The 19,249-nt window shown below is 45.5% G+C and overlaps 1 protein-coding gene across 2 annotated transcripts in view; it reads left to right on the forward strand.

Moving 5' to 3' along the window:
- The window catches only part of NSD3 (nuclear receptor binding SET domain protein 3), a 1,492,250-nt gene that overhangs the window by 1,151,810 nt on the left and 321,191 nt on the right, over positions 1–19,249 (forward strand). For both annotated transcript variants that reach the window (XM_085633955.1, XM_085633956.1), the window contains 2 exons: positions 279–481; positions 1,283–1,395. In XM_085633955.1, the coding sequence (XP_085490081.1) occupies positions 279–481; positions 1,283–1,395 (316 nt within the window). The remainder of the gene's footprint in view (positions 1–278; positions 482–1,282; positions 1,396–19,249) is intronic.

A 19,249-nucleotide genomic window follows, 5' to 3' on the forward strand; every position in this document is an offset into this window, starting at 1 on the left:
TCTATGGTAAGGAATCAATCACTAACTAATGCCTCTGACAGATATATCGTTACCGAGGGTAAGTAACTTGTTCATTATGGTGTAGAGTTTACTGGCAAAGGTAAATAGGCACAGTTAATAGTGTTTGCTCATTAACTTTTGCCAGATTTAAACTGACAGTCAACTTTTCCATCCAGTTTGCAAGCATGTCTCTTTACTTGGTGTGGAGGAGCAGCAGTCGCAGCTGGAAAAGTCTAAATTCTCCAGTGTGAATTTTTTTTTTTTCTGTTTTCTGTCAGGTGGTGGCCAGCTGAGATCTGCAATCCCAGGTCAGTGCCTCTCAACATACAGGCTCTCAAACATGAAATTGGAGACTTTCCAGTGTTTTTCTTCGGTTCCCACGACTACTACTGGGTGCATCGGGGTAGGGTTTTCCCCTATGTTGAAGGGGATAAAAGCTTTGCAGATGGACAACATAGTTCGAACAAGACATTCAAAAAAGGTAACTTTAGAAAAATTAAAATTGTGTATAGTAAGAATTGCCTGAGATTGGGGTTCTGCAGAAAAGTTAGAACTGTAATAAGTGTCTAATTTAAGCATATTGTTTATATATCTGTTCACATGGCTCCATATTTTTCTGCAGCAAGCTTGTTGATACTTTTTTCATCAAGCTAGTATTCTTATTGTGGGTATCCAGAGTGGTAAAGGGTCTAGAAGTTTGTTGCTTTTCATCTGGTTCTAGCAGCTTCAAAACAAATGAACCCTGGGTGCATCTGAAGAGAAGACATGACTCCTCACAAATCAGTAGTGCCAGTGTGTTTGCTAGGGTATTATATCAGTAGTAACTATTGGAAATTAGATTTATTTAAAGGAAGTGGTTCATGTGCAGTACAGAATTGGACTGGTTGTATTTTCAAAATCTTGCATTGCTGTAATTTTGGGGCTCTCATGCAAATTTTCTTTTTTTTTTTTCACTGCAATGAAGTGAAAGTAGTGAGGTGTGCTAATAATTGTGCCATCGGAGTTTACAGTTCAGATCCTTATTTATAACTCACTAATAGTGCATGTTACAGAAATCTTGTGTTCCATATCAGCTTTCATTGCTCACGTGTAAATTGGTGGTCATTCACAGCATTGTTTTGCAAGTACTATAATTTAATGTATAAAAATCATAGCTTTTCTACAATTTACTAAGGAATCGTAAATTAACAAGTTATGGTAAAACCATATCTCACTTTCTAGATTCGTTCAGTTTTTTCGATTTGCATTCTATATTCTGTGACCCTCTTCTTTACTTGTTCAGCACTTGATGAAGCTGGAAAACGTTTCCAAGAACTTCAAGCACAAAGAGAAAGTAAAGAAGCGCTTGAAAATGAAAGAAGTTCTAGGAAGCCACCTCCCTATAAACATGTTAAAGTGAGTTTTGTTCCATAGTTTTTCGTACGATAACACTAAACTTCAAGTTGCATACATTCTTGACCAAATTGTTATAGACTTTATTGACAAATGTGTCTCCAGCTTTTTGTGTGTACTTTTTCTTTTTCAATAGTAGGTAATTTTTAAACATTATTGTTTATTCTACGGGTCTGTATTAATGGGATTTCGTGGTTCTCTATTAATGACATTTTGTCTTCTCAGTAGGTCAAGGGTTGGTGATTTTTCTCAAAACCTGATTCTGGTCAGCTGTAGTTTTAAGTTGTGAGTTTTATTTAATATGATAGCTGAAAAATGTGCTGTTTATTTCTTATCAGTCCCTTATTAATGAAATTCCCATCACAGAACCCCTTTTCTGTTTTTTTTGTCTTGTTCACATTAAGGATAAAATATCGTGCTTCCTGTGTGCGGATAGTGTTACTGCATCCATCTTACAATTAGTATTATCTTCTGTCTCTCCCCTTGTGGTTTAAACAAAATTTATCGTCTTATGTAGAATTTGACAGACATGAACCTGCAGCACAAAAATTAGTGTGATCCTGTCTGCCAAATTACGAGTGCATTATAGTTTGAGGCCCATGTAATCGGGCTGGGGATGTCTACCACGTTGGTGATGGAGTATCCCATCTGTCAAATTATAGATAAGGCTGTAACTTTCTCAATGCCAGTCCATCCATTCTTTATACAATTAACAGGCACCCTCCTGAAATGGGTCTGCAAATTTAGGGGCCAATTAAAATGCAGGCACTCTTTGAACTCGTACCTTTGTTTGATCTCAACACAATGTCTCTCAAAAATAGATTTGATCTTATATTAAAAATGATTGAATCCTAGCTTGTGTTTCTGATAATGGTTGTTCCAGGGATAAGCCATGACTGGAACTCACACACTTTCCCACTTTGCCCACTTGTTGAAAGAGAGAAGGGGCAGTATGGTTATCTCATTATCTTGAACAATTAACAATACTCTGAGTTGAAACAGATTCATGGTTGATACTGTTGATCTTCCAGGAATCGTATTGAAAATATAATCTATTCCTGTTCCACTTCCTGTATATGTCTTTGAATATCCTGGGTGCATACCAGATGACTACCCTGAAATGCAATGACTTGATGTCAGAAAGTGGGTTATTATTTAGGAAAGGAGTATCCTTATCAGCTTAATAGACACATGCCTCAACCCAGTTCTCAGTAAAACTCTGCTGAAGCTCTGGTAGCTATGGCACAAGCTGCAGGTAAGTTACCAGAGAAGTTAGCATTAAGTTAAGGTTGTACAAAAGTTTCAACCAAGAAACACAATAAAATTCCCAAGAACTGAAATGATCAAAATCAGGTGAGGGGAACCAGAGATGATTTTTTAAAGTTATTAGCCAAACATTGCCTAGGAAAAGTAAGGTGCCAATGTAAAGTATTAGTTTATGGTTGACTGGGACCTAGACGCAATTTCAGGCTGACCGTGAAGGAGTGAATGTTGGCTATACTAAGGGGATTACACTGGTAAAATTTCTAACTTTGAAACTAGCCTGCTTTTCAGAGCACAAAATCTTCCAGCAGGGCAAGGTCCAAAGATGAAGCTGGCAAGACTCCATCAGACTTTTATATGATCCGTTGTAATCAAGATTTTGTTGAGGCCATTTATTTTGGTGCAAAAAGCTCGGAGTCCTGCAAAGCTGGATATTTTAGCTGTTTAGGTTGCTTCGCCAGTGGGCTAGATTTATCAACTCCCCCAGATCTTACGGTTTAGACTCCGACACATTTTTGGTTCTCAGAAATCACCAGCAGGGTCAGGCTGGAAGTTGCAGGCCATGCTCCAAGAAGCCAGTTTTCTTTACTGTGTGGTCCCACTGAACTAGTTTTCAGCATGGCAAAAAACTCTGAGCGGTTGCCAGGGTCTGGGATCTGGTGTCAAGCTGTTGTGATGCCCTTAACTGAGAATCATCCAGAAATCTCTGCCTCGGTGTGTAGCTTCTATTAATATGGCTCCCGACATCAAGGACAGTGTTGCATGCAGAGCATCCTTTTGACACACAAGAGAAATGTTCATAAAGTCAGCTCCACAACCAGATTGAGAATAGCATTGTCTGTGGCTAAAAAGATTCAGTCTTTCAACCCAGAACCTAGGATTTGCCTGAGGAATCGCTACAGATAACTTCATCTTGCTCTAATTCCCGCTTAGGTACTTGCACAAGTTCCTTCTCATGGGACTTTCCATGTGGCCGCCCTGTTGGACGAGGCATCTCTATATATGTTCCCCTTATCAAGTCGCACTTCTCTCCGCTCTTGGCAGAATCCCTGGTGGCATCTGTAGGAAGGTGAATATCTGACTATGGTTACCCCCAACTTTTTGCCTAGTGTTTAGCTGGTTTTCGACTTAGTTGGCCTGAGATCCTGCCATTCAGGGTCACAGGCTGTCTGCTCTCTCTTTAAAATGGAGTCCATGTACCCTAGGTACCAATCACCATAAGGGTTGTTTGGACTGATACCAGGTGTACACTAGAATTAGTGACATCATATATCAGGCCAACTTCTCACATTGGTGAGCAGCGGTTGGGATCTGAGCTTGCTGTTGTAATACCATTGTAATCTTGAGATACTAAATTGAAAGATCACACAGATATTGTTTAGGTACATATAACATAGTTTAAAAATACTTAAGTCCTACTGGACTTAGTTGTTGTAGGTTGAAGGGCCTAGCACACCCTGACTACAACTACTAGTAAGGTTTAGTAGATACAACTAGTGTAGGTAGGTGCACACACCACACCCTCACTAGAATCATGTCCCTGAATGGAGATCACACTGATACTCCCTCAGGAGAGGAGAATCCTAGACAGATTCCCTCTAGATATGATGCTTTCACTTTCCAGGAGATGAGACAACTGTGTACCTCCAGGAGATTAAAACAGGGTTCCAACCATACCCTTAGACAGCTAGTGGAGCTTCTGGAGGCCTATGATGCTGAAAGAGTTGCCAAGTATGGTGCCATAGCTGTAGATGAGGGTCTCCCCTCCACAGAAGAGACCCCTGACTTAACTGATACAGATGAGTCAGAAGAGACCTCAGTGGAAGAGGGAGGTAGCAAGACCCCAGTCAGAAGACTTAGTCAGGCTAACTTAAGCTTGCATGGGAGCTTGCATGGGAGCTTCCCTTACAGGCCCCCAAGTAATCTTAAAAAGAGAGATAGGAGGGGTGGGTCTCCCTCAGGGGACTCTCTCCACTCCTATCACTCAAGAAGCTCCAATGCTTCATCCCACAGGGGGATGACTTCCCCCCAGAGGAGAGAGCATAAGGCCAGAATGAGGGAAGCCAAACTGAGGATTGAAAGGGAAGAACTTGCCCTTGCCAAAGAGAAGCTTGCTCTGGCCAGAGAGCAAAAATTGTGTGGGTCAGAACCCACTGGTGGCAGCAACATTCCTAGAGATAGGGATAGGTCTTATGACCATAGAAACCTAAGCAAGATATTCCCCCCCCATATCAGAGTGGGGATGACATCCACAAGTGGATGACTGCTTTCAGAGGGCCTGCAAAGTACAGCAGGTACCCCAGAGTCAGTGGGCAGCTATCTTGTGGCTCTCCTTTTCTGACAAAGGTAGAGACAAGCTCCTCACAGTTAGTGATGAGGATGCTAACAATTACAAAGTCCTGAAGAGTGCTCTGATAGATGGGTTTGGCTTAACCACTGAGCAATATAGGTTGTTGTTCAGAAACACCCAGAAGACACAGACACAGGACTGGTCTGATTTTGTGGATTGTGCCACTAAGGCTTTGGAGGGTTGGTTAACTGGCAGCAAGGTGCAGGACTATACAGGATTGTACAATTTGATTATGAAGGAGCAGATCCTTAGTAATTGTCAGAACCAGCTTCTCCATCAACACCTGGTAGACTCAGATTTGACCTCTCCCCAAGAATTGGGAAAGAGGGCAGATAAATGGGTCAGGACCAGGATTGGCCTAAAAATCAGGGTGGTGACCAAAAGAAAGATACCACCAAGCCTCAAGAGAAGGGTGGGAATAAAACAAAAGAGAAATCTTCCTTAGGGCCCCAAAACTCCTCACAGGGTGGTGGGTCCCAAGCTCCCTCCTCTACCACAGTTAAAAAGCCTTACTGCCATGAATGTAAAATTCCTGGGCATTGGAAAACTGACAGCAGTTGCCCAAAGGCTAAAAACAAAACTGTTCCTCCAATTACTCCTGTCACACCACCTATTACTGTCAGCAGTAATCCCCCAGGTGGTGGGAGTGCCCCCAAAAATATGGTTGGGTTTTCTTGGGGAACACAGGGGGACCCTGGCTTAGCCAATTCCCCTACAGCAGCTACTCTAGTCTTTGATGGTGGCATGGGGTTTGCCAACTTCACTGCCTGTCCCAACACTTTGGGTAGGTACAGACAGGAGCCCTACATCAATGGTAGAAAAGCTGAGGCCCACAGAGACACTGGAGCTAGCATCACTATGGTGGCCCATAGGCTAGTTCCCTCTGAGCAGCTTTTGCCTGGTTTCTCATACCAGGTAACTAACATTGATGGCAAACAGAACAGTCATCCCATGGCAGAGGTATGTCTCAGCTGGGGAGGTGTCATTGGCCCTAAAAGGGTGGCAGTGTCCCCAACCTTGCCTGTAGACTGCTTACTGGGGAATGACTTAGAACTCTCAGCTTGGGCTGGAGTTGAACAAGACACCCATTCTAAAATGGTAGGCCTTTCACAAAAGGGTAGTGGGGTTGTGCCAGCCACAACCCCTGTCCAAGTAGATTTTCTCCCTGAAAAGGTTGGAAGGGCAGTGGTAGCCACAGCCCAGGCAAAGACAGACTTCTCTGTAGAGATTGGCAGAGCTGTGACAGTCACAGCTCAAACCCAAACTGAGTGCTGTAGGAGAGTAGGGTCTGCTTTCTATGTTCACCCCCACTTTTTGCTTTTGCTTTACTGTTTTTCGTTTTAGATGTGGCTGTGGGCCTGCTAATCAGACCCACAGCCCTGCTGTTCTCTCTCTAAATTAATACTATGTACTTTAGGTGCATTTGGATAGGATCACCTTATTGGCCCCTGTACAGTGTACCTTAGGTACCCAGGGCATAGATGTACCCAGGCCTACCAGGGGCTGCAGCATGTATTATGCCACCCCTGGCCTGGCCTTCCATTATGACACAACTGGCTGATCACTCAGCTGGGGCAAGGTCGTGTAATCACCCCTTGCTTAGGTGTAGTATTCCTATACCTAACTTACATATAGACACATGTGTACCTATCAGCCACTCCTATGGCAGGCCTTAACAATCCTGGAGGCAGAGTGCTTGGTAAAATGTGAGATGGTGCTCTAGCATGAGCTGAGCCTGTCTGCAGCTTTCGGAACCATGTCCTTATAGCTGTTCTATGATATAGCCTACCATATACTCTTAAAGTGCCTTATAATCTTAAACGGTTATGGTAACTATGGTTTGGCTTTATCAAAACATGTCGTGTAAGGTGTCTAACACTTTGGCATAATACCCCCATCCCATTTCTGGGGATGAGGATATTATCCCTCCCTTCTAGAGGGAGAAGACATGTTGTAACCTACTTACCCGGTTAAAGTTAACCAGAGCCCCAGCATCACAAAATGGATGCTGCTGCCACAGACACGAGTCTGACCTCCTGCTGCTGGGAGTGATCCCGGCAAGGGAGGCTTGGACAATAGGTTTCCTGCCTTGGGAGGTGCGAGCACCACCCCAGACAGGCCTTAGTGTATTGGGGCAGGGAGGGATGAAAAGAATGAGACATGCCTGGGGCACACAAGGTGTCCCGTGCATAGTCCAGTTCAAACCGGTGCTGGGGCTCTCCAGCCCCAGTCCTGGCGCGAAACTGGACAAAGGGAAGGGGGTGTAACCGCCCCCCTCCCAGGTCCCACCCATAAGGCGTGACCTAGCAGGTAACCCAGCCCCCCAGATTTGGATAAGAGTGGTAGCTGGGCCCCAGGAGATTAGATTATCCTGAACCTGCAACTTGAACAGAAACTCTGGACCTTCGACATTCGACGAAAGAAGAAGACTGAAGAATCTCCCTTGTGGCCAAGGAGTGGCTACCCTGTGCAAACAGGCACCATCAAGAGACTACCCTTTGCTTTGCTGAAGTTCTACGAGGGACCAACTGCAGAGCCCGACCAGAGCCTTGACTTCCAGACTTCTCCGACCCTGATCCACATCCACAGCCGAGCTGAGATCCGTGGAGGCGACGAGAGACGTGGGACCAGCTACCTGGGAAAAGTGGCGAGTATCTTCCAGCGCAGCTTCTGAGGTACCCTCGAAGTTGTGCACCGGGGATTGAGAAGCCCCAACCCCAAGCACCATCTGCACCAAAGATCAGCCCCCCACACTCCACGAGTCCTGCGTGGGGCCCTTCTGCATTTTCCTGCTTGCCGCGCCTGTCCGGTTGCTTGCCCGTTGGCTAGTGGCCTTTGTGACGACGCATCCAGAAATCTTCACTGCTGGTTTGGCTCCTCCAGACTGGCTCCCGCTTCCTTGCGAAAGAGAAGCACCCCAGACCTTCCTGGTCTGCACCAGAAGCAAGTCCTCCGTTCTTCGTGGGTTCCGCTTGCCAAGGCTTGGTGAGTCCTAGTCCAACTTCGACGCCGCCGACAGCAAGAGCCTTCGTGGGACAGCTCGCCTCCTGGTCCTGGTCGTCCTCGACGTTTCCTGGTCCCCGTGGCTGCAGCGACAAGCTTCACCTTCACCTGCAATCTTCACGACATCGCCTGGTTCCTTCCTGGTTCCACGTGGTCACTGGCTAGTGACCTTGACTCTGTCCCTTCTGCTTGCAGGTCTCCTCTCTTCTTGATCCCAGCCTTGGGATCCACCGGACACTCTTCACTGACTGCCTGTCAGCAACTTTCCTTCAGGCATCCATAGAAGTCCACGACGAAACCCGACGCAAGTTCACACCTATGCACCCGCAGTCCGTGGGCTAGGTAACTTGGGTACCTCGGTGCTCACAAGGGTAGTGGCTATCCTAGGGTCTAGTTTCCGAGTCTCGACTCTCTAGCTGCTTCAGAAGTGTCCTTAAACTGTTAATTGCTAACAACTACTATTTCTATCGACTGTTACGCATTACGCGTGAGTGTTTCCACTCTGCACCTGAATCCCGTGGGCCTCCCACTTCCTAACTATTGCTAGTACAGTGTAGCCCCAGCGATTCCCTAGGCCTAGGCCTATCCTATTTCCGTGACAGTGGTCCTTATACCACTTACTTAGTATATGGTTTGCGTGGCCCCTAGGGCCTAACTGTATTACTTACCTGTGTGACTTAATGTATGCATAATTAAGACTGTGTTGTACTTACCTCTAATCTCATAAAGAGTGCTGAGGGTTTGACTAGAATAAATACACTTTATTTTATATATATATCTGTTGTGGTGTCCTTTCATTTGGTATTCAAGGGATTATATATGGTATCACAGCTGGCTTCACATGCCATTCAGAGTTTAGCCTAAGACTGCTCTTGTCCATGCTGCCACTAGGATAGCTGGTCTATAAGGTTGACTTTACAACCAATCACCATAAGGGTTGTTTGGACTGATATAAGGTGTACACTAGAACTAGTGACATCATACATCAGGCCAACTTCTCACAAGTGCCTCCCTGAAAAGGTTGGCAGGACTGTAATGGTCTCAGTCCATACTCAGACTGACATAGGTGTAGTGAAGCCTGAAACTATGGACCACTCCACACAATTAGAGAGTAGTGGGGAGGAAGAAAAGTCTCCCTCTCCCCAGACATTAGGAAAAGGTCAGCCTCCTCGGGGATCTGACCTCACCCCTTGTGAAAGAACTGCCCCAGAGGTAACCAGGCCTGGCCTGGCAGAGCCTCTGATGTCAGTGGACCCTTCCAAGGTGGAACCCAGTCTGGTGCAGGTAGCCTGCCTCTCTCTACCCTGCCTCAGTCAGCCCAGGGCTACAGAGGTCAGGGAGGCAAGTGGACCCCAAGAGGGCCCCTGCCCCCGAGATCCCCCCCATCAAAAGAATGAGGATTGCCTGGCTAGTAGCCCTAGCCAGGTGATGGTTAAAAACATTCCTGAGGAATCTCCTTTACATTTAGTTAGGGACCTCCCCCAGAGGGATTCTGTTGGGCACAGGCAAACATGGGACCTTAGGGCCCCAAACCTGATCTGTCCCTCCAGTAAGCCCACAAAAGGGACCCAGCCTCCAGCTTTAGGTAGCCAGAGGCTTACCCTGAGAGCACAGTGCAACTCAGTTAAAGAAATAAAGGCATCCATGGTGGAGGATGATTGGAGGAAGCTGAGGCCTCACTTTGAGGACCCTCACTTCAGTACTCCATCTCAACAACAGCCTTTTACTTTGCAAAGACACACCAAAGGTAGAGATTCCATATGGTGGAGACCCTATGATACCTTTAGGGTGAGGGATTGCTTAGTGGACCATGAGACAGGGGGTAACCATGCCAGTGCTGGTTCTTCCTTATATGGCCACTTAGGCAATATAGGCTTACCTTGTCAAGGACAGCCTTATCTCCTTTCGTTTGGGGGGGGGGGGGGGGTTGTGTAGGAAGGTGAATATCTGACTATGGTTACCCCCAACTTTTTGCCTAGTGTTTAGCTGGTTTTTCGACTTAGTTGGCCTGAGATCCTGCCATTCAGGGTCTCAGGCTGTCTGCTCTCTCTTTAAAATGGACTCCATGTACCCTAGGTACATACCCAATTGGTAAGGATCACCTTAATTGGACCCTGTACAGTGTACCCTAGGTACCCAGGGCATAGGTGTACCCTAGGCCTCCCAGGGGCTGCAGCATGTATTATGCCACCCCTGGTCTGGCCTTCCAATCAGACACAACTGGCTGATCACTCAGCTGGGGCAAGGTCGTGTAATCACCCCTTGCTTAGATATAGTATACCTATATCTACCCTTAAAATAGACACATGTGTACCTATCAGCCACTCCTATGGCAGGCCTTAACAATCCTGGAGGCAGAGTGCTTGGTAACATGTGAGATGGTGCTCTAGCATGAGCTGAGCCTGTCTGCAGCTTTCGGAAACATGTCCTTATAGCTGTTCTATGATATAGCCTAGCATATACTCTTAAAGTACCTTATAATCTTAAACGGTTATGGTAACTATGGTTTGGCTTTATCAAAACATGTTGTGTAAGGTGTCTAACACTTTGGAATAATAACCCCATACCATTTCTGGTGATGAGGATATTATTCCTCCCTTCTAGAGAGAGAGACATGTTAAATCCTACTTTGCTGTTTAACTCTCACCAAAGCCTCAGCATCACAAAATGGATGCTGCTGCCACAGACACGAGTCTGACCTCCTGCAGCTGGGAGCCCTCCCAGCCAGGGAGGCCTGGACAATAGGTTTCCTGCTTGGGGAGGTGCTAGCACCTCCCCAGACAGTCTTTAGTGTATTGGGGCAGGGAGGGCTGAAAGGAATGAGACATGCCTGGGGCACACAAGGTGCTCCATGCATAGTCCAGTTCAAACCGGTGCTGGGGCACTCCAGCCCTAGCTCTGGCGCGAAACTGGACAAAGGAAAGGGGGTGTAGCCACTCCCCTTCCTGGTCCCACCCATAGGAGGGACCTTGCAGGTAGCCCAGCCCACTAGCCCAGTATATCAGCAGCTAACTGAGCCCTGCTAGAGAAGATTAACCTTAATCTACAACTTGAACAGAAACTCTGGACCTTCGACATTCGACCTCAGGAAGAAGACTGAAGAAATCTCCCTTGTGGCCAAGGAGTGACCACCCTGGGCAACCAGGTACCATCCAGCGACCGCTGCTTGCTTTGCGACTGAATCCTACGAGGAACGACTGCAGAGACTGACCAGCGCCAAGACTTCCAGACACCTCTGAACCAGATCCACATCTCCAGCGAAGCTGAGACCCGTGGAGGCGACGAGGGACCGGCGACTTGGGAAAAGTGGCTAGTAACTGACTAGCGCGACTTCCGAGGCTCCCTCGAGGCTGTGCTTGGGGAATTGAGAAGCCCCACACCCGAGCACCATCTGCAAAGAAGACCAGCTCCCCACACTTCACGTGTTCTGCGTGGGGCCCTTCTGCACCTATGTTGCTCGACGTGTTGTCCGGTTGCTGGCCCGTTGGCTAGTAACCTCCGCGACGACGAACCTTTAATTTCACCTTGCTGGTCCGGCTCCTCCAGACTGGCACCCGCTCCTCTGTGAAAGAGAAGCACCCCAGACCTTCCTGGTCTGCACCAGAAGCAAGTCCTCCATACCGCGTGGGTTCCGCTTGTCAAGGCTTGTTGGGTCCTGACTCGACTTCGACGCCGCTGACTGCAAGAACCTTCGTGGGACAGCTCACCTCCTGGTCCTGGTCGTCCTCGACGCCTCCTGGTACCCGTGGCTGCTGCGACAAGCTTCACCTCTTCACCTGCATCTTCACGACATCGCCTGGTTCCTTCCTGGCTCCTGGCTGGTGACCTAGACTCTGTCCCTTCTGCTTGCAGGTATCCTTCCTTCTTGATTCCATCCTTGGGATCCACCGGACACTCTTCACTGACTGCCTGTCAGCAACTTTCCTTCAGGCATCCATAGAAGTTCACGACGAAACTCGACGCAAGTTCACACCTATGCACCCCCGCAGCCCGTGGGCTAGGTAACTTGAGTACTCCGGTGCTCACAAGGGTATTGACTATCCTAGGGTCTAGTTTCCGAGTCTCGACTTTCTAGCTATACCAGAAGTGTCCTAAAACTGTTAAATTCTAACTACTAGTAATTCTATCGACTTTTACGCATTACGCGTGAGTGTTTCCATTCTGCACCTGAATCCCGTGGGCCTCCCACTTCCTAACCTTTGGTAGTGTAGTGTAGCCCCAGCGATTCCCTAGGCCTAGGCCTATCCTGTGTTCGTGACAGTGGTCCTTATACCACTTACTTAGTATATGGTTTGCGTGGCCCCTAGGGCCTAACTGTATTACTTACCTGTGTGACTTATGTATGCTTAAATAAGATTGTGTTGTACTTACCTCGAATCTCATAAAGAGTGCTGAGGGTTTGACTGGAATAAATACATTCTATTTTTATATATATCTGTTGTGGTGTCCTTTCATTTGGTATTCAAGGGGTTACATATGGTATAACAGCTGGCTTCACATGCCATTCAGAGTTTAGCCTAAGACTGCTCTTGTCCATGCTACCACTAGGATAGCTGGTCTATAAGGTTGACTTTACAACCAATCACCATAAGGGTTGTTTGGACTGATACAAAGTGTACACTAGAATTAGTGACATCATATATCAGGCCAACTTCTCACAACATCAGGGTTTAGGGTGGTAGCAGAAGTGCAGCCAACACTGCATGGCGAGTTACATACTAACGTCAGACTCTTATGGGTGCAAGAAGGCTTCCACCTTAGTGTCTCATATCATGCAGCAGCACATTCTGTGTTTATCCCCCACACCAATGCCAAGACTCTGGTCAGAGTGAGAATCGGAAAACGATATAAGAGCATCGCATATCAAACTGGGATCAGTCACTAAAGAAAGGGGATTAAAGCACCAATTTAATTTAGGCAAGCTCTTTGTAGAAGGGTGTTTGAATAACAAAATTAGTGTAATTTGATGCAACTTTCCTTGGTGCGAGTACTTCGAAGAAACAGCTCAGTTGTAATATATCTTTTTTTGTATTGAGCTATATTTTGTACTTAAGGTGTAAGAAGGTACATCAGTGAGTGTAATCATTTTAACCACCAGTCCCAATTAGAGAGACATAGGCAGGAAAACACTTTGTAATAGTAGACCATGACGGAACAAACCTAACCAAAGATAACTACTCAGAAGACTTCTTAGTTGTAATAACTTTCAACTAAATTAGTAACACTAGGATAATTGACCAGCTAGTCTTACATGTTTATACAGAAGAGGTTTAAAAGTTGCATTACATGTCGTTCTACCCAGGTGAATCGCAACAAAATTGAGGATAGTCCAGATTGGGATGGGTTAAAAGAAAAAAACGGATCGATAAGTCTTAAAGTCGAATGTGGTATTGTACTGACAATTTATTTATTCTTGTTTCTCAGATACTACAGAGATGAAAAAGCTTCAGTAATAAAAATCAGTAAGGCAACCATTTAAGTAATCCGAACCTTGCCTACAAATGTAGTGTCTTTTTTCTTCTCTCATGCCACTTCCACCTGAAGTCCCCTAGCTTAGAGACCTGTATCATTCAGGAGGTGATGGGGAAATTCAGGGGAGTGGGCAAGTAGCTTCAGTATCTTCGTGGCACCCTTGCGTTGGAGGACAGTTACTGACAGGGAGGAGAGCCCACCTTGAGTCACTGCTTGGGCATCCTGATTCTGGCAGGCTTAATCATGTATCATATGAGAAGGTTATTCCAGTCTTTGCAGCAGGAGGTGGTTGAGGACAGTAAGTAAAGTAATTGGTTATGTCAGGAGGTGTTTGGTATGCCAGCAGGAGTAGGCTCTCTGGTCCCTACCTCTCAATCCACATCCACTCCTCAGTCTTCAGGGGTTCTCCCGGAAGTAGTGTGTACCTTTTTTATTCCGAATGATCTTTATTCATTTTCAACAGGTATACAAGAAAGCTTTTGTCCAATATATTATGAATGGTATTACAGCACCAGTTGCAGAAACGGCTGTGGTGGAGTGCCACGCTTTAACTCCAAAAACAGTAATTTTGAACCAGTATTGACAGGGTATGACTAAAATACAAAACTTTCAATATCCAACAGTAGAGCCACTAATTACTTAAGATTATCCAAACTCGATTGCCTTGGATTCTGGATTAAGATCAGGGTACATGTCGCTAGGTATAAATGAACAGGTGCAGAGACTGAGGGTACCAGGTAGGAGGGAACCTCATAGACTGTGTATGCGTGCGTGCATTGCCTACCCATCCATCACCAGACAAGGATATGTAATCGATAAAGATATACGGTATGCGTAGTAGTTTCACGTCTACTTATATTGGAAGCACAGGGCGAGGGTATGTTCTATGATGTAGCTGGGTTGTGTGCAGCTGAGTTTCAATGGTGGTCAAGCATTCTTGCCATTGTGCGGGGTTGGTTCGTGAGGGGAGTTGAGATGCGTTCGATAAGTGCGTCTCCTTTTCTGCAATAAGTGCTCTACGGAGATCCTGAAGCCATAATTGGATGCTGGGGCCTGCATGGGACTTCCAGGACATGGCTTTTCTGCGCCAATGCCAGGTCCAAGAATGTAGTGTGTACCTAAGCTCATTCCTCTGGCTTCTTCTCAGTGTTATGGTTGGTGAACCTAGAAGTTTAATGCATTTTTATGTTTTAGATCAGTTTTATTAGTTTCATATGAAAAGAAGGTGCTACAATAACAACTTACATACACTGGCCAGTGGTGAAACATAACTTTAACGTAATGTGCATGCATAACTAGAGAAGGAGGAGGCAAGAAAAGGAGGGAAAGGAGAGAGACAGAGTGAGGAGGGTACCGTGCTAAGGACCATTGTTTTGTTGGGCCTGAGTTAACGGTTTGTGTACCAAGTTGGTCTCAAATGTTTGTGTGTCGGGGTCACCAGCTGAGGTTAAGCAAAGTATCCGCAGGTAATGTGTACAGGACAGTTCCCTGAATTCCTCAGATATATAAGTAAGACAAGGTTGCCGCATCTTATCTAATACAGGGAGCAGTGTGTGGCCACTGCAGTTAACTTCTCCATTCACAATATTTGTGTATCCAGTCCAAATGTGTTTAGGGATGTTATCGGTGCCCCACCTAGCAAGAAGGACCTCTACTGGACTGCAGTTGGTAGGTAAGCGGGTTGGGGAGACCTAGGAGGACGAAACTAGGAAACTTGGGAATACCAGTGTCAAAAATGGAAGTCACTGTATCCAGGGCTCCCCCCCCCCCCCCCCCCCCAAATGGTTCCAGTTTGGGGCACTGCCATAGTAGGTGAATCAGGGTGCCCTGTTGACCACATTGGCGCCAGCAGCTGCCACTGCGATCCCAAATGGCGATCCTAGCCGGTGTGAGATACCAATAATGCCCACTCTTTACAAACATTTCCTTACTAATGATGTTAAAGGCTGAGATTCATGCGCGGTGTAAGATGTAATTCTGTTCCCTGTCTGTAAAGGGTCGTCCACATTCTCCCTCCCATATGGTTCGTGCGGGTGAATGCAGAGGTGTTTGGGGTATGATGAAAAAGGCGTAAATATCGGACAAAAGTTTCTTGTCTGTGGCATGGGTGAGGAGCCATCTCTCAAAGGATGTGAGCCACCGACTGGCATGTGGTCAGAGCCAGGCCTGTGTCACCCCATGCGCCACAGTCAGGTACTGCTATTGTGCTGTATCAGGAAGGTTATAAGCGGACTGTAATGTTGGGAAGTTCATGAGTCCCTCAACATCGAGAAGATTTCCAATTCGCTTGCAGTTGACCAATTGCCAGGTCCCCTGGCTGCAGGCCGGAAGTCTGGATTGCCAATCAACAATGTCTGTAGGGACAAGTGCGTTAACAGACCAAGCCTCAACTGTACTTTGTCCCACCCCCCCAACCCTGACCCTCACCACTGGCGATACATAGACCTCGGCTATCCAGTAGGGTTTTGGTAACCAAGGTATCTTTGTTTGGGACCATCCCACCATATAGGGCAGTTGCACAACTTGGTAGTAGCAGTGCAAATACAGTATCCCCAGTCCCCCTGCCTCACTACCACCATGTTCAGGAAACCTACTGACCGTAACAGTTTACTCCACTTCAATAATCACCACCCAAAATCTCTCAAGGAAAACCTGCCCTTCGGACAATTTCTGAGAGTTAGGAGAAACTGTAGTACACTTGATGAATACAAAAGTGAGGCAGCCATTCTTGAACAGAACTTGACTGAAAGAGCATACCCTCAGAGGTGTATTGCACTGTCGAAAAAACGGGCACGGAACAATCACAGAGAGGGCCTGTTGGAACATACAACTAAAAACAAACCAGAGGTACTGACGTGCATTACTACATTCACACCAGCATCCAACCACTTGACCAAGATGTTGAAAAAACATTGGAACATACTCAATACAGGCTCTATGAATATTGATCCACCACGATTTGCATACAGACGCTCGAGAAACATCAAAGATATGCTCATCAAAACTAGACCAAAACCCAAAACAAAAACTTTACAGCAAACATTGTGGCACCTCCCAAAAGTCAAAGGGCACTACCCGTGTGGAGGATGCAGTGCATGCGCCTTTACATCTACACACAAGACTATAACTCTTAACAACACCTTCACTTGGGAAATGAGAGCACATACCAACTGCAATACTGCGAATTGCATCTACCTCCTAATTTGCCCCTGCAATCTCTACTACATAGGGATGACAACTCGCCCTATTAAATTACGCATTACGGAACACCGCAGTAATTTTCGCTGCCTGAAGAATAACACCAAAATAAGTACCCATTTCCTTGAACGTAAACACTCACCAGACTCAGTTAAATGGTTGATTTTGGAAGCAAATCCAAATATAACTAAACAAAGTTTTTTTGCGAAAGAACAGCGGTGGATACATCGCTTGTCCACTGATACCAATGGTCTTAACGATGACATCCCCTGGGGCGCAATCAAGGTCTAATCCGACCATTGTACGAACACCATTTGTTACTGATCACATTGTATTGAATTGGTCAGGCTGTTTTAAACCCTTTACCAATAGACATTAATGTTTTTTCCGTTTTTCTCCCACACTATGCATTGTGATTTGTTTGCAACACTCAAATCATCTACTATCATGTGGACGAACTAAATGGAAATTAACGGTATTTTTTTGATGCGATTTCACCATCATATTAACATGACATCGGTCTTTATTCATTGACGAATCCCCCTACATTAGGTGAACTAACACGTTGCACACTCCACTCCAATATGTCTGCCATACTCCAGGAAGAAAACAATGTATCCTTAAAACATTCCCTATGGCCATGTTTTCGTGAGAATACCCAAACCTACGCGATTTACATGCGCATAATACTCCTCGAGTCCATTGTGGCACACTGTTATTTAGAGTTTCTCTTCACAGTCTGATGCTATTCCTCTAAACATTTTTATGGTAACAGTTAATATGAGTCCTACTTCAAAATGTCTGCCATAGAAACTCCTCTCTAGCAATGGGTATAGCCACGAAACTCCACTGGTAGTCACATGACATAACCCCGCGCATAAGTCCTACGCCTCTCTCCACCACGCCACCTCCTGGACTCGATGGAGAGGGTAGGTCAGAGCGCACTACGTGAGGAGGAGGAATGTGAGTAACAAACAGTTTTAATACTTCACTCTTTTCACAACACGTGCTAGACACGACCAACATAATGCTTGAATACGTTTGAGGAGAGATTGACTAAACACAGCAGTCATGATTAACATTGAGAATAACACAATGCATAATAGTGTCGGTCCGAATAAACCCATCGACAACATAGTAGGAGGCGACCACCTATAGACTCTACCTTGGGCTATCGACTAAACGCTGAATGGTTGACAACCCATATTAAGTTCTAACTAGTATACAATTCGTATTGGTGATGCTATACTAGACCGAACGGGATAATTTTTCTAAACCAAGTTCGTTACCCTACTACATGCATACTATATAAAAAAAAATTATCCTGCATGCCCTGACTACAAGATACGTTTCTATGGAGCATAAAAACGCACATATGATTAGTCTGGTCGAGGTTAAGCGACCAATAGATGTTTTGAACCAGTGACAATTTTAATATTAGTTGGCAAAAGAATAGCTCACGTCTCTATTCGGTCATAAGACTACCTCAAGCCTCATTAGATAGCGAGGGGAATGATCATCATTATGTTGAATACGAGACTTTTGAGCTTAGATACCATTTTCGTTTACCTAATCCTTTATTGCTTTAAACAAAAATCACCAGATTAGATCTCCTGATTGATGTAAATCTCGTCTGATTCAGTCCTAAACATTGAGGAATATACACTCGTGTACAGTCCACCGAGTACTGTTGATGCCAGGACAATGACTGATTAGGGTGAGTCATATATGTATGGATTTTGCTGTTTTTAATAGATGTTCCACACTGGTGAGTAGTCACTTTAGCTCACCGTGGGATCCACCACTACCTTGTTTTATAAATCTTGATTGATACTGCGACACCGCACCACATTCTAATTAAGTCAGAGTGTGAGTCACACTGAAGGCTGTCCAATTAGTTGTTTGAAAAGCACCTATGTATATGTTTGACCATACCTCCTCTTCTTTTCAGGTAGCTCCTGACATATAACAGGTATTGTGTTTGAACATAACACTCAGGTTGTTAATAACCTTAACTTGATTAGGTTGTTAAATGTAGATAGTTTTTCTAAAAGGTCCTGACGAATCGCGAGTATAGTTACTCAAGGCGAGAAACATGTTGACCGACTCCTTATAATCACATGTCACCTTAATAGGAGACATTATACTCAAATAAGTGCCATGTCTACACGTTTTTAATTTAGGGTAGGAGGCCATCTGAATAAAATTAATTCTCACCAGGCACTCCTGACCTTATTTTAACCACACTTTCATATATCTACATTAACCAGGCCCCACACCAGCACTTCACCAATACGGCAGTTGGATAAAAGATCTCCGTTAAAGTGCCCCTTCTTAGGGAGCCCGTCAGGCATTGCACCGCCGGCCCGACGAGGAGCAGCCCAAATGATGAAGCATGACACCTGCAAGGGTGTGTGAGGGCATTTAAATCCGACATATGGATTTCCAACCACATCTACATGGTGCATCTAGTTTCTTCTAGCCTTCTTGTGGACTCTACTCTATTTCTGAGGAACTATAGGAACACCTTTTGTTATTGTTGTCCTAGGGCCCCTGTTCCTACTGGACCTC

Source organism: Triturus cristatus, chromosome 11 (assembly GCF_964204655.1).
Source record: "Triturus cristatus chromosome 11, aTriCri1.1, whole genome shotgun sequence".
Lineage (NCBI taxonomy): Eukaryota > Metazoa > Chordata > Amphibia > Caudata > Salamandridae > Triturus > Triturus cristatus.